This window comes from Rhopalosiphum padi, chromosome 4 (assembly GCF_020882245.1).
Source record: "Rhopalosiphum padi isolate XX-2018 chromosome 4, ASM2088224v1, whole genome shotgun sequence".
NCBI classification, from domain to species: domain Eukaryota; kingdom Metazoa; phylum Arthropoda; class Insecta; order Hemiptera; family Aphididae; genus Rhopalosiphum; species Rhopalosiphum padi.
In genome coordinates this window covers 30442607-30454878 of record NC_083600.1, presented here as the reverse complement: position 1 = coordinate 30454878, position 12272 = coordinate 30442607, and the positions used below count along the sequence as shown (strand labels likewise).

Below are 12272 nucleotides of genomic sequence, written 5' to 3'. Positions count from 1 at the left end.
CCTTAATAGTGGTTTTTTTTCAATTACCTGTAAAAGAAGAAGACCAATATAAACTTGCATTTACATCTTGTCATGGACTATTCACGTTTACTAGAATCCCACAAGGCCTAAAAATTAGCTCAAGTATCTTTCAGAGAAAACTGAATGAAGCTTTTTCAGAATTATTATATAAATCTCTCATAATATACATTGATGACTTAGCATCTTATGGCAAAGACTTTGAACAAGCCTTAAACAATTTAAATAATGCTTTATTAATAATGGATAAATTAAATTTTTCTCTTAAAACAAGTAAATGTTTCTTTTTTAATAACAAAATTGAATTACTTGGCCATATAATAACTCGTGAAGGTATTAAACCGATGGATAAAAATACAAAAGCAATAACTGAGTTCAAACAACCAACAACTCAAAAAGAAGTTAGGTCATTTATAGGAATGTGCTCATATTACAGAAAACACGTAAAAGATTTTGCAAAAATAGCACACCCCCCTCACTGAACTTATAAAAGGAGATAATAAAAAAATAGACTGGAAAGTAGAACATGAAGAATCTTTTAAAAAATTAAAAAATTATTTAATCTCTGAACCACTTTTAAAACACTTTGATGACGATAAACATGTTTTTCTAACAACAGATGCTTCAATAACAGGATTAGGAGCCTATATTGAACAACCCGATGATAATAATATATTACATCCAATAGGCTATGCATCGCGTAAGTTATTGGCTAATGAAAAAACATATTCTTCAACCACCCTAGAACTTTTAGGTTTATGTTTTGGAATAATTTACTTCCGAGAATATTTATGGGGAAGACATTTTACTGTTTTCTGCGACAATATAAGCCTTCAATATTATAGAAATTTTAAAAATCCCTTCCGCTCGAATAGCCAGACTAACGCTCAAATTATTAGATTTTGATTTTGATATAGTTTACAAAAAAGGTAAAGAAAATGTAATTGCAGATGCTTTATCTAGGAATGCAATTAATAAAATTGATATAGTTCAAGATGAACATACAGAAATAAATCTAGATTCAGATAATATAAAAAATGAACAAGCTAAAGACAAATTCTGCTCTGATATAATTAAAGCAATAATTGAACCAAATAATAAAAATATTCCTAAAAATATTAAAAGAAAAACGCGAAGATTTACACTATTAAATGCAATCTTATACTACAAACAATTTACCCCTCCTAAAAATTTCGTACCAATTTTAGTAATTCCAAATCTTTAATTAATAATATATTAAAATCATATCACGAATCACCTACGGGAGGTCATACCGGTATAACAAGAACAACTCATAAAATACAAAATAAATATTATTGGGAAAATTTGGTTAAAGACACCACTAATTTTATAAAAACGTGCCATAAGTGCCAAATAAATAAAAAATCAGAAGGCAAACCAATAGGTCAATTACAACCTATACAATTATCAAATAGACCATTAGACAGAGTAACATTTGATTATTTAGGTCCTTTAACCACTAGTAATAAAAAAAAATACATATTAGTGGCCGCATGTAATAATACTAAGTTCATATTTACCAAAGCTGTCGCTTCAGCTTCTGCCGAATCGACAGTTAAATTTATGATTCAAATAATATCCCATTGGGGATGTTTTAAAATATTTTCTTCCGATAGAGGTACTCATTTCAAAAATAAACTCGTGGAAGATATATGTAACAATTTAGGTATAAAACAAGTTTTATCTACAAGTTACTCCCCCCAATCACAGGGGCTGGTCGAAAAAATTAATGGTGTGCTTTCTACTTCACTGAAAAATTACATAGAAAATAATAATCAATCTAGATGGTCATACTATTTACCATACTACGTAACACTAAGTTATAACGCTACCCACAAACTAGTACAAAATATAGTCCTTTTTATTTAATGCATGGTTTCGAACCATACTTTCCAATTGACAATAAATTAATTCCAGATAATCTACCATACGATATAAAAAAGTCATTAATTGAATTAAATGAAATACGTAATAAAATCCCCAGTATAGTTTCAATAGCTCAACAAAACCAAAAAAAAATATCACGACAAATCACATCAAATAATAAGCTTTAATCCGGGAAATTTAGTTCTTATTAAATTTCCATTTTCAGAAGTAGGGAAATCTCCAAAATTAGGTCCAAAATATAGAGGTCCTTTTAAAATCTTAAAAAAAATCAATGACCTAAATTATAAAGTCGAACTTATTTTAGATAATAAAGTAACTGAAGATATAATCCACGTTAGGCGTCTTAAACCATATCACTCAAGAGAAAACATTAATAATTAATTATCACGAATAAATAATAATAAATTAAATATCAGATATTATTTAACAAAAAAAATAAACTAATCTTTTTAAATAAATATATAACAAATAAATTATAAATAATAAGATCATACAATTATACAGAACAATTTAATAATCATATTATAATTAAATAAAAACATGATTTGAATAATATAAAAAAAAAAGAAGAAAACGCAGAAATAATAAATAATTATTACACAAAAAGAAAAGGGGTTAATAATAAAATAAATAATAATAATATTAGTTTTAACTTTAAAACTATTTACATTATATTATGTTTGTTTTAGCAGCCATTGTATTTTATATTATACATTTATAAGATTGTAAGACAAGCATACTATAGCTAGTTAACTTTCAACATATTCATAATGAACTTCACACCTCTCCTCATCGTCTTACAATTACACATGGTACATGGATTTATTGCATATGACTGTAATGGACCCAAGCTCAACATAACAGCATTTAATAGCTTGTCTGTGGAGCCATGTGAACCACCATCAGAAATCCACACCCAATCAATTCAACGAATTCAACTTCTACAAAAAACAGATACCTACCAAATACCTTATAAAACATGCTCAATAATAATAAACTATTTTATAAGTAGGTGTTCAATTCTAGAAGATGCCCAAATGGTAGAAAATGGTTTTTTTACAGAAATAACTGAATTAGGCAGTGCCCGGTGCTCTGAATTACACCAGAGACTAACATACCATCTACCAAACGGAGGAATAATTACAGGTTTAAAAGTTAACGAGACTATATTATCATCCGTTACAGTAGCCGGTTTTGTAGATAGACATGGTAACTGCAAAGGCTCTACATTTTCATCTGAGAAAGGCACATGGCAAGAGGTTATAGTTCAAGCTAATTATAAAATCACTCTTACCGAAGGATTAGCCATAGTAAACCACAAACAAAATACGTTAACTCTCCCAACTGGTTCAACCTTAAAATTATCCGACCAATACGGTTTGGATATTTATAAAGGAGAGGTAGTGTGGAACGCAAATACTTATGATTGTGAAACTCATGAGTTCATTATTTTATATGACGGACCTGTTTCATTAATAACTTCGAACAATGACAAAACCACTCGAACATATACCTAGTGGAATCGGACCAAATCGTTTTTGCGTTACAACACATAAGATCAACATATATATGTAATATACCAGCTATACAAACTGATCATTCTCAATTAACCATAATTACAGATTCATTATTTTTTAATTATTTTAAAAACAAAGACATACATCCACAAAACATAGATTTAGTGGCTTATATAAATACTAAATTGGTATACATTGACAACCGTTTCAAAGCATCGATAACAACTTTATACACAGATCTAATACAAAAACAATGCGAATTAGAACGTAAAGTGCTGTTACACAAACTATCATTAGCCACATACAGTTTATCCGAATTCGCATACCATATGGGCGAAGGACCCGGTTATACGGCATTAAAGGCTGGGGAAATCATTTATCTACTAAAATGTAAACCAGTAGAAGTGGAAATATCATCAAAAAAAAATGCAATATGTTATGATGAATTACCAGTTATTTACAATAATAAATCATACTTCATGGCTCCTAAAACAAGAACCCTACAAAAATTTGGCACAGAATTAGATTGTAATCACTTTTTACCACCTGCATTTTTACTTGATGGAGAATGGTATACTACATCGCAAAATATTAGAGAAATAAAAAAACCACAGACTCTTAAGCCTTCCACGAAATGGACATGGACATACAAAAGTATGGAAAATCTAATGACAGCAGGAATTTATAATTATGACACTATGAAAAATTTTCAACAATATTTAATACTACCTCAAGAAATAGAAGCATCGCAAAAAAATTTAGCAAGACAAACCATGGGTTTCACAATAATGGATCACAGGATAAATCTAAACACGTTAATTGACGAAAACACCATTAGTAATATGGTTGACAATAAACTAAGAAAAATGTGGGGGTGGTTTACCATTTTTGGTGAATTTATTTCCGGATTATTAGGAATATTCTTTATATGGAAAATAATTCTAACCTGCATTAACACAGGACTTAACATTTCTCTTTTATACCAAACTTTTGGATTAAGCATAAAATTAGTAGCAGGAGTATTTACAAGCATTACTCATTTCATTATGCACAACGCAAATCAAAATCAACAACAACAACAGAAAAAGCAACAAAATCAACCACTACTGACTTTAAATCGAAATCCCAACTCACGAGACAAAGTCAATAAATCAATCACAAACTCAAAGCAAAAAAGCTTATACCCAAATATCAGAAAATTATCTATATGAATACATATTAAAATATTTCAAAATCCAATTTAACAGTCATATGCAATATAATTTCAAAAAAAAAAAAAAAAATATAGTCAACATTGAACATAATTACCAGGTCACAATATAAAAAAAATGTAATTATTTCCTAGTTATATTGTATATTCATTATTATTTTGAAAACATGTATGCATTGTCATTTGTAATATTAATATAGTACCATTTTATCTTGTATATATATATATATAATTACAATAACTACAATTATAATTTTTATTATTATCATAATTTCATATTAACTTATATAATATTAATATAAGTTATATTAATGTTCTAAATGTAATAAAAAAAAAAAAAAAAAAAAAAAAAATTACAGTATATAATTTGTAATCTTCACTGTATAACTTTTTTCTACTAATTTAGTTTTATATGATATGCTTACATTCTTATGCGAGGACGCATCAAAAAAAAGGCTAGGGTGGATGTAATGATGTGCACTTAGCCATCATATATCTTAAATTTTTAATTGTATGATAAGTAATATTCAATAAAATACAATAATATATAATAATTATAGTAATAACATATTTATAATAATTATAATAATTGATAGCTTTAAATATAAGATAAAACTCACACATATGTACATATACACACGCACACACTCTTATATGTAAAAGAATTAGATATATAAGGGGACTAGTAGTCGCTAAGCACTGGAGTCTTTATCATCTTATTGTGCGGATGGTCAAAAGCGAGTGTAAGAGACTACGCAGATCGTTCATACAATAAGACATAATAATAAGTTTGTAATTGATTAAAATATATATATTAAAAAGTGTTAAAAATAAGTTAAATAAAATTACAATTGTGATTCAAAGAAAAAAGGTCTAATTATTTCAAAATATAAATCGATCACCTCATATTACATCTTGAACGCGAACCACGATTTCAACAAGCAAGTCGATACAGGAAGCAGAGAGGTAATATCATTAAAATATAATTATTTAGCAAGTAATAATTTAGAAATATATAATAGTCCCCAATCAACTTACTATTATTCTTTCTCTATCATTACAAATTTATCTATTAACAATATTTAAATATTATTTAGATATCTAGAATCTAGATACTAGATACCTTATTACAATTCACTAATAACTTAAAATAAGTAAATTTTAGATAAGTACACTATAAAACAAGAAAAACAATTTTTAAATAAATAATAATAAATATTATTGAAATATACATGATGTCTTTGTTATTCTATACGTTTTGTTATTATATTTAATAGGTAATATATTTATTAACATAATATGTATAATATTATGTGCTTGTATAATGTCGTGAAAAATATTCAAAAAAAAAAGGAAACACTTAATTATAATATGAAATGAAAAATAAGTATACCTATTATTTTATTATCAAAACTATTGAACTTATTTTTATTTGTGTTATTTCAACAATTTAGTGTGATTATATTACAATATATAGATATTTTTTTCATATTAAATTAAATCTTAAGAATTAAACATAATTTAATAAAATATCAAACCAATTACCAATTTATGATCTAACTCCGAGTCATTCAAAATATTTAATAATTAGTGTAATTATTACTACAACTTTACAAGAAAATCATGATTTTGAAAATATTTCCTATAATAAACGTTGGAATGCAATGTTTAAATTTACTGCTAAATATGAAATTTCTCGTTAAGCTTTTTTGCAATACTTGCAATAAAATTGTTATTATTTATTATTTAAACTTCAATTGTCTTTTAATAATTTATTGTCATTAATCATTTGGTTAATTTGGTTATAGTTAAATGAAAAGAAAATTTACCTCAATGATTGTGTTTGTCATCAACTAGAGGTAGTTATGAGTGAGTGTACTGAACACAGTGTCAGATCCAGAAATTTTAGGGGGGGGTATAAATATTATTTATATTTCCAGTAAATTAATTATAAATTATATAATATAAAGTTATTAATTTATTATACGAGTAAAATACGAGTATAAGAATAAAGTTTCAACACCAGCTGTCCGACTATTATATAGGTATTTGTTTATATAGTTGTTAAAATCACATCTATATATAAATAAAAAAATGACTATTTCAAAAATTGTCTATAGCAACGGGGGGGAATGGTAAACTCCTACAAATGTAGTGTAATCTCCTACAAAATATAGTGTTAACTCCTACAAAAAATAATACCGCTCGTATTGCTGTAAAAAAATATCAGTCAATATAGTTGCAATATATTAACACATAAAATACAAATTGTTTGAAAAATATAATAAAACAATAGTCAAAATCATTTAAGCTTAAAATAAATTAAAAAAATAATAAAAAATTCAATAAAACAATACTTAGTCATAATCATTTACGTATATTTTTATGGCACACTTTGGAGATAAGCTCAAAACGTGAAATTTCTCCTCGTATATAATTGTTTTTTTGATTAAGTATAAATTGATATTTAGAAATTGTTTTTCTGTCTGTGACTAACTTTACTGCACAAAACGGAGAAAGACGCAAAAGATTCACTAGACTAAACTCAAACAATACACAGTTATGCAGTTACGAGCGGACTACGATATCGGCAATTATCGCCAATTTGTTCGGAAATTTCCTATATAGACGAGATTCATGTTCTATCGTTATTTGACAATATTCGATACCATATCGCTGATCTAACATTTTGTACTGCAAGTGTCGATATGAACGTATAATATAGTATATAATATGGATATAACCTAACCTTTGAGAATCATCATACAGCGTATAAATACGCTCTATTCAAGCGTTTGTTTGTTAAATATATATTTATTATTTTCAAGTTATGATAATTTTGAGCTTTTCAACTTCAAAATCGTGAATTTAAATAATATTACCCTATTTTTAAAAGGGGAAAAATTTCTATGTAGGAAATTACAATATCTTTGATTTATAGGTAAAAATTTTGAAAGGTTATTAGTGTAGGAGTTTACATTTAATGATGATTCAGGTAAAAAGGTTATTTGTGTAGGAGTTTACATTTGGCCAGCAACGGTTCTCTATCTTTTTAATACCGTGACCCAAATTTCCCCCGAAAAATCTTTTGCAACCCACACGGTTTCACTTTTCAAAAAGTAGTTATAAAAAACAAAATTTGTATTACATAAATATGTATATACATTTTTATTATGTAATTAGTATTTTATAAGTTTATAATCAATATATTTTTACTAATGTACTTTTAATAACGAGGTGCATGCGAAATATGTACTTGTTTTCTGTTATGGTTAATAACAGCATTGACACAAACGTCAATCTTAGTTTATTTTCAAACGCAAGGAGATCGATAATTGTATATGTATATAGAATATAGCTTGTTTCGCTGTTTGTTTTTGATGCCCACCATTATTATTTATTACCATCACGTAATTTTTGGTACTATATTATACTATAATAATATAATAATATGTTTAATATTAGTAATATAAAACAATATATTTAATATTAATTTAACATAAATTTCTTGGAATCTGTATAGTTCAAAAAATTGTTCGTGACCCACCAAAAGTTTACTGACGACCTACTAGTGGACCACACTTTGAGAAATGCTGGTCTATAGCCCATTTGAGTGGGGCATGGCCCTGTGCCCCCCCTGGATCCGCCACTGACTGAACATACTATAGAATCGAAAATTCATTATTGTATATATAGTATATTAGACACAATCATAAATATTCTATAAACATGATTTTCTGAAAAAAATCCTCAAGTAACGTAATTTACAATCATGTATTATCATTTTGAAGATTTTTCGTTTTTAATTCATTACTTCAAAATACAAACTGTCCGCGGTATGCAAGTCAAACGATAGATAACACGAAGCATATGTACGTTCATAATATTTTTACCGCGTAACGGTTTGACGGCGACGTGCTCACGTGGTCGTCTTTGCTTACGTTCTGTTTCTGATAACAAAACGGAACACTGAAAATGTCAAAAACATATTTATTTTCAATCACAGCGATGGCGAAAAATGTATACAAAATTAAATCGTCAGATGCTGTACAAGTCACGAATTATAATAATCGATATAGGCACATCGCCGTTCTACTTTCCGTGGCCTTTTCCGCCGCGTCTGGGCGTCTTGGATATCAGCCGCATTCACTTGTTTGCACAACGATTAGTGATAACCCGTCGATTCCTGATAACGAATGATGCATGTGTACACAGATGTCTATGTTATTATATATATATATATAGACATATTCTGTGTATGAGCATTTAAACACCTGTTTACTATCTCTACGGTATTACCGTAGTATCGCAAGTCGTGACAACTGTTGAATGATTTTTTTCTTTTTTTTTTATCGGACAGTTAAACGGTTCATAGTTCATACTGTTCATGGTTCCATAACGCATTATCGTTTCGCCGTCGATTTTCGCACGTTAAACTGCAACCACTTTAGGAAAAACTAAAAAGCTAAAGTCGGTTTCATTTGTGCTGTCGGTTGTGACGGTCGTTGTTCGCAGTTTTCTTAATACCGTCAAACCGCGAAAGCCAAAGCTTCTGTTACGCCATTTGCTTCATCGTCACGTGTCGTAATTGGGTACACGCGTTTAATCATCACTCAGCCACCGTCCGCCGCCATTATGTGAGTATTGATTTTATTATTACATGATATACTGAATGACGTATTATTGTAGTACTGACGTTGAATTTTATTTTTTTTACGTGATGAAGACTGTAATTTAATCGCTTACCAACATGGCTTCTACAAACTCGAGCAAACTCGGCAGAGAATGGGATCTTACATCATACGAATTGCAGAGAACTCCCCATAAAGTTATTACAGACAATACCGAAATTGCTGTACCCCGCCGAAGTCTCGAAAAGGAATTTATGTGTCCGATTTGTTTAGATTTGTTGACCAAGACAGTGTCGACTAAATGTCTCCATAGGTAGGTGTTAATAGGATCATATTATATAATATTACATTTATTATGTCTTCACAATTATGCAGCTAGCAATGAAAAATTAATCTGTTTTATTTAGATTCTGTAATGAATGTATTGTGACTGCACTTCGTTCAGGTAATAAAGAATGTCCTACTTGTCGTAAAAAGATAAAATCGAAACGATGTCTACGAGCTAACCCAGAATTTGATTTGTTAATTTCTAAAATCTATCCGAATCGTGAAGAATACAATGCACATCAAAGCAATTATATTGAGAAAATAAAACAGAATCATAGTCAAGATAATTTGATAAAATCTATAACTGAAGGATTAAAAGTACAAAAACAAAAGCGTGAGTACCAGACTAAAAAGAAACGAAGCCTACAGCAAACTGAAAGTAATTCATCAAATGCTTTGACACCATCAACATCAAGTCAAGCGGACGGCGTCAAACTGAAAGAATCAACAGTAGAAACAAATAAAATAAAGAAAAAGATAAAAAGACCTTCTCCATCTTCTACAGAAGTAATCCCCAATATTATTGAAAGTGATGGTGCGTTTAAAAGTGTATCATTAAATGATTTGGAACTGGTGCTTAAACCTCATCCTAAAAAAATGTCTAATAATAATCAACTAGAAAAGGACTTAAAAAAAGCTGATCTACGTTATATAAAAATACCACCTTCTGCTACTGGTATGTCTTTTAAATTAAATAACATGAAATAAACTAATTATATTTTTATTGTTTTTTAACATTTATAATTTTATTAAGAATTCTAGATTTTATCTTTAAAGTTAAAACTTTTCCATACTTTATGTTTGATAGTTTTATAATAAGTTGTATTCATATGCTATACTTTGTCTTATATAATAGTGACCTCACATAGTCACATGACAGTTGGTGGAAATGGATGTAACTAAAGTTTACCTAGTGTCCCAGTCTTGAGAGTATAACCATGTTATTTCAAGTACTACCTAGATTATATTTTTCTAAGATAACATAAATTATAAATTAAAAATGTATGATTTTAAAATATTCACAATTTATTTCAAAATAAAAATGTCAAGAACACATTTTGAGGTGCCCTAGACAGTATTCTTGCTTTTGAATTTGATAGTAAGACAATTCACTATAATATGTTTTAAACTAACAAGTAAAATGGATTTCTCATATATAACATTCATCATATATTATAAGTTAATAAAAAGGGAACAACACGTGTGAGTATAACATCATCTTAACATAATAAAGCGATTATTCAACCTCTAATTATCTGAATTAAAAGTTTGTTGGAAATTAATTTAATTAAGTTTAGTGTAGTACAATATAGTATAGTTTAGTATAATTGAATCAAAAAAAATTGATTGCCATCCGAGGTTACTCTTATTTTAGACAAAGTATATAATACTATAAGAAAAAACTAAATTAATAGATGAACTGTTAAAAATTAAAATGCTAGGAATTAATCACAAATTCTTAAGCAATTTATTGCCCTATACATTACACCCTGTTTCAAAAGATAATAATCAGTTGGTTCATCGATTGTTGTTTATTTCCATGCATCTCCTACCTATGCCCCTTACTATTAGGTGGTCCCCAAATTAAATATAATAATATTAGTCATAAGTGTTCATACATTATTATTAAACAACGCCGGCTAGCAAGATGTGGAAAATTTCGGCTCACCACTGCCAGAACCGTCAGTCGGTATGTGCGAAGAGTAATTATTCTCTTTTGATACAGGATATAGTTAAAATAAAATAACATACTTTAAAAATGTTTATAATTTTATATTTATTACTTTTTTATAGTTGAACACTTGAGTAGTTATTTAACTATGCGGATCCAGTTAGATCATGATAATGAGATTGAAAATAACCAAATTAAAGTTTTAATCTACGTTTCCCTAACTGCTGGTTTATATAGGATCCTTAATGGCAAACGAACACTTCAATATGTTAGAGATAAATTTTGGAATACCAAAAAAGAGGAACCAATGGAAATTTTTTACTCTTTTTAAACTTAATTAAATTTATACGAGTATCTACATTAGTTATAAATATCCAAGTTTTTTAAACTAAAATGGATTATCTGTGGTGTTTTGGGTTTAATAATTTGTTAGTTGTTTTAAATTTTTACTTAGAATGTACTATTTAGTTTTTAATTTTTTAACTCTTAAAAAATATATATAATTTTTATTATTTATTTGTTTAATATTAATTGAACTACAATTGTTAAATAAATATTTTCAAAATTAGTTTTGTTATGTATACGCTATACAGGTTTTATTCATTTTTAATTTATAATCTTTTGTATTTATACATTCAACTTATATTATTTAAGTCATAAATTAAAATGGAATATGTAATTAACTGTTTTATTTAGATTAAGTTCATTATTATTTTATTAATATCAATAATTAATCTTACAAAGATTAAAATTGTTGAATTATTAATGTGTTTCAAATAAAGATGTGATATTTTAATTACTTACTAAGCTAACTTAATGAATTTAGTATTATTTACATTTATATTTTATTAATTTAAGAATTTATTAAATAAAAAAATTGTATTTCTCAAAGTAATTATTTTTAAATACTTTTGTACGCTTACATTACTGTGATAAAAATAATGAATTTTATCTTTGTTAAGAACAAATTTTATATTATTTATCTAGTA

The 12272-nt window shown here is 27.5% G+C and overlaps 1 protein-coding gene across 1 annotated transcript; it reads left to right on the top strand.

Annotated features, from left to right (window-relative positions):
- The first annotated feature begins 8993 nt into the window (after window positions 1-8993).
- On the top strand, window positions 8994-11766 carry LOC132929262 (E3 ubiquitin-protein ligase RING2-like). Its single transcript, XM_060994484.1, has 4 exons — window positions 8994-9290; window positions 9380-9597; window positions 9692-10287; window positions 11406-11766. Exons 2-4 carry the CDS (start codon window positions 9404-9406, stop codon window positions 11612-11614), a joined length of 999 nt encoding a protein of 332 aa, XP_060850467.1. The 5' UTR covers window positions 8994-9290; window positions 9380-9403; the 3' UTR covers window positions 11615-11766.
- The last annotated feature ends 506 nt before the right edge of the window (window positions 11767-12272 follow it).

Coding starts and splice junctions, on each gene's coding strand:
- LOC132929262 (XM_060994484.1), top strand. CDS start 9,404: ATGGCTTCTACAAACTCGAGCAAACTCGGCAGAGAATGGGATCTTACA. Junction 9,598..9,691: donor TCGACTAAATGTCTCCATAG/GTAGGTGTTAAT, acceptor TGTTTTATTTAG/ATTCTGTAATGAATGTATTG. Junction 10,288..11,405: donor AATACCACCTTCTGCTACTG/GTATGTCTTTTA, acceptor ACTTTTTTATAG/TTGAACACTTGAGTAGTTAT.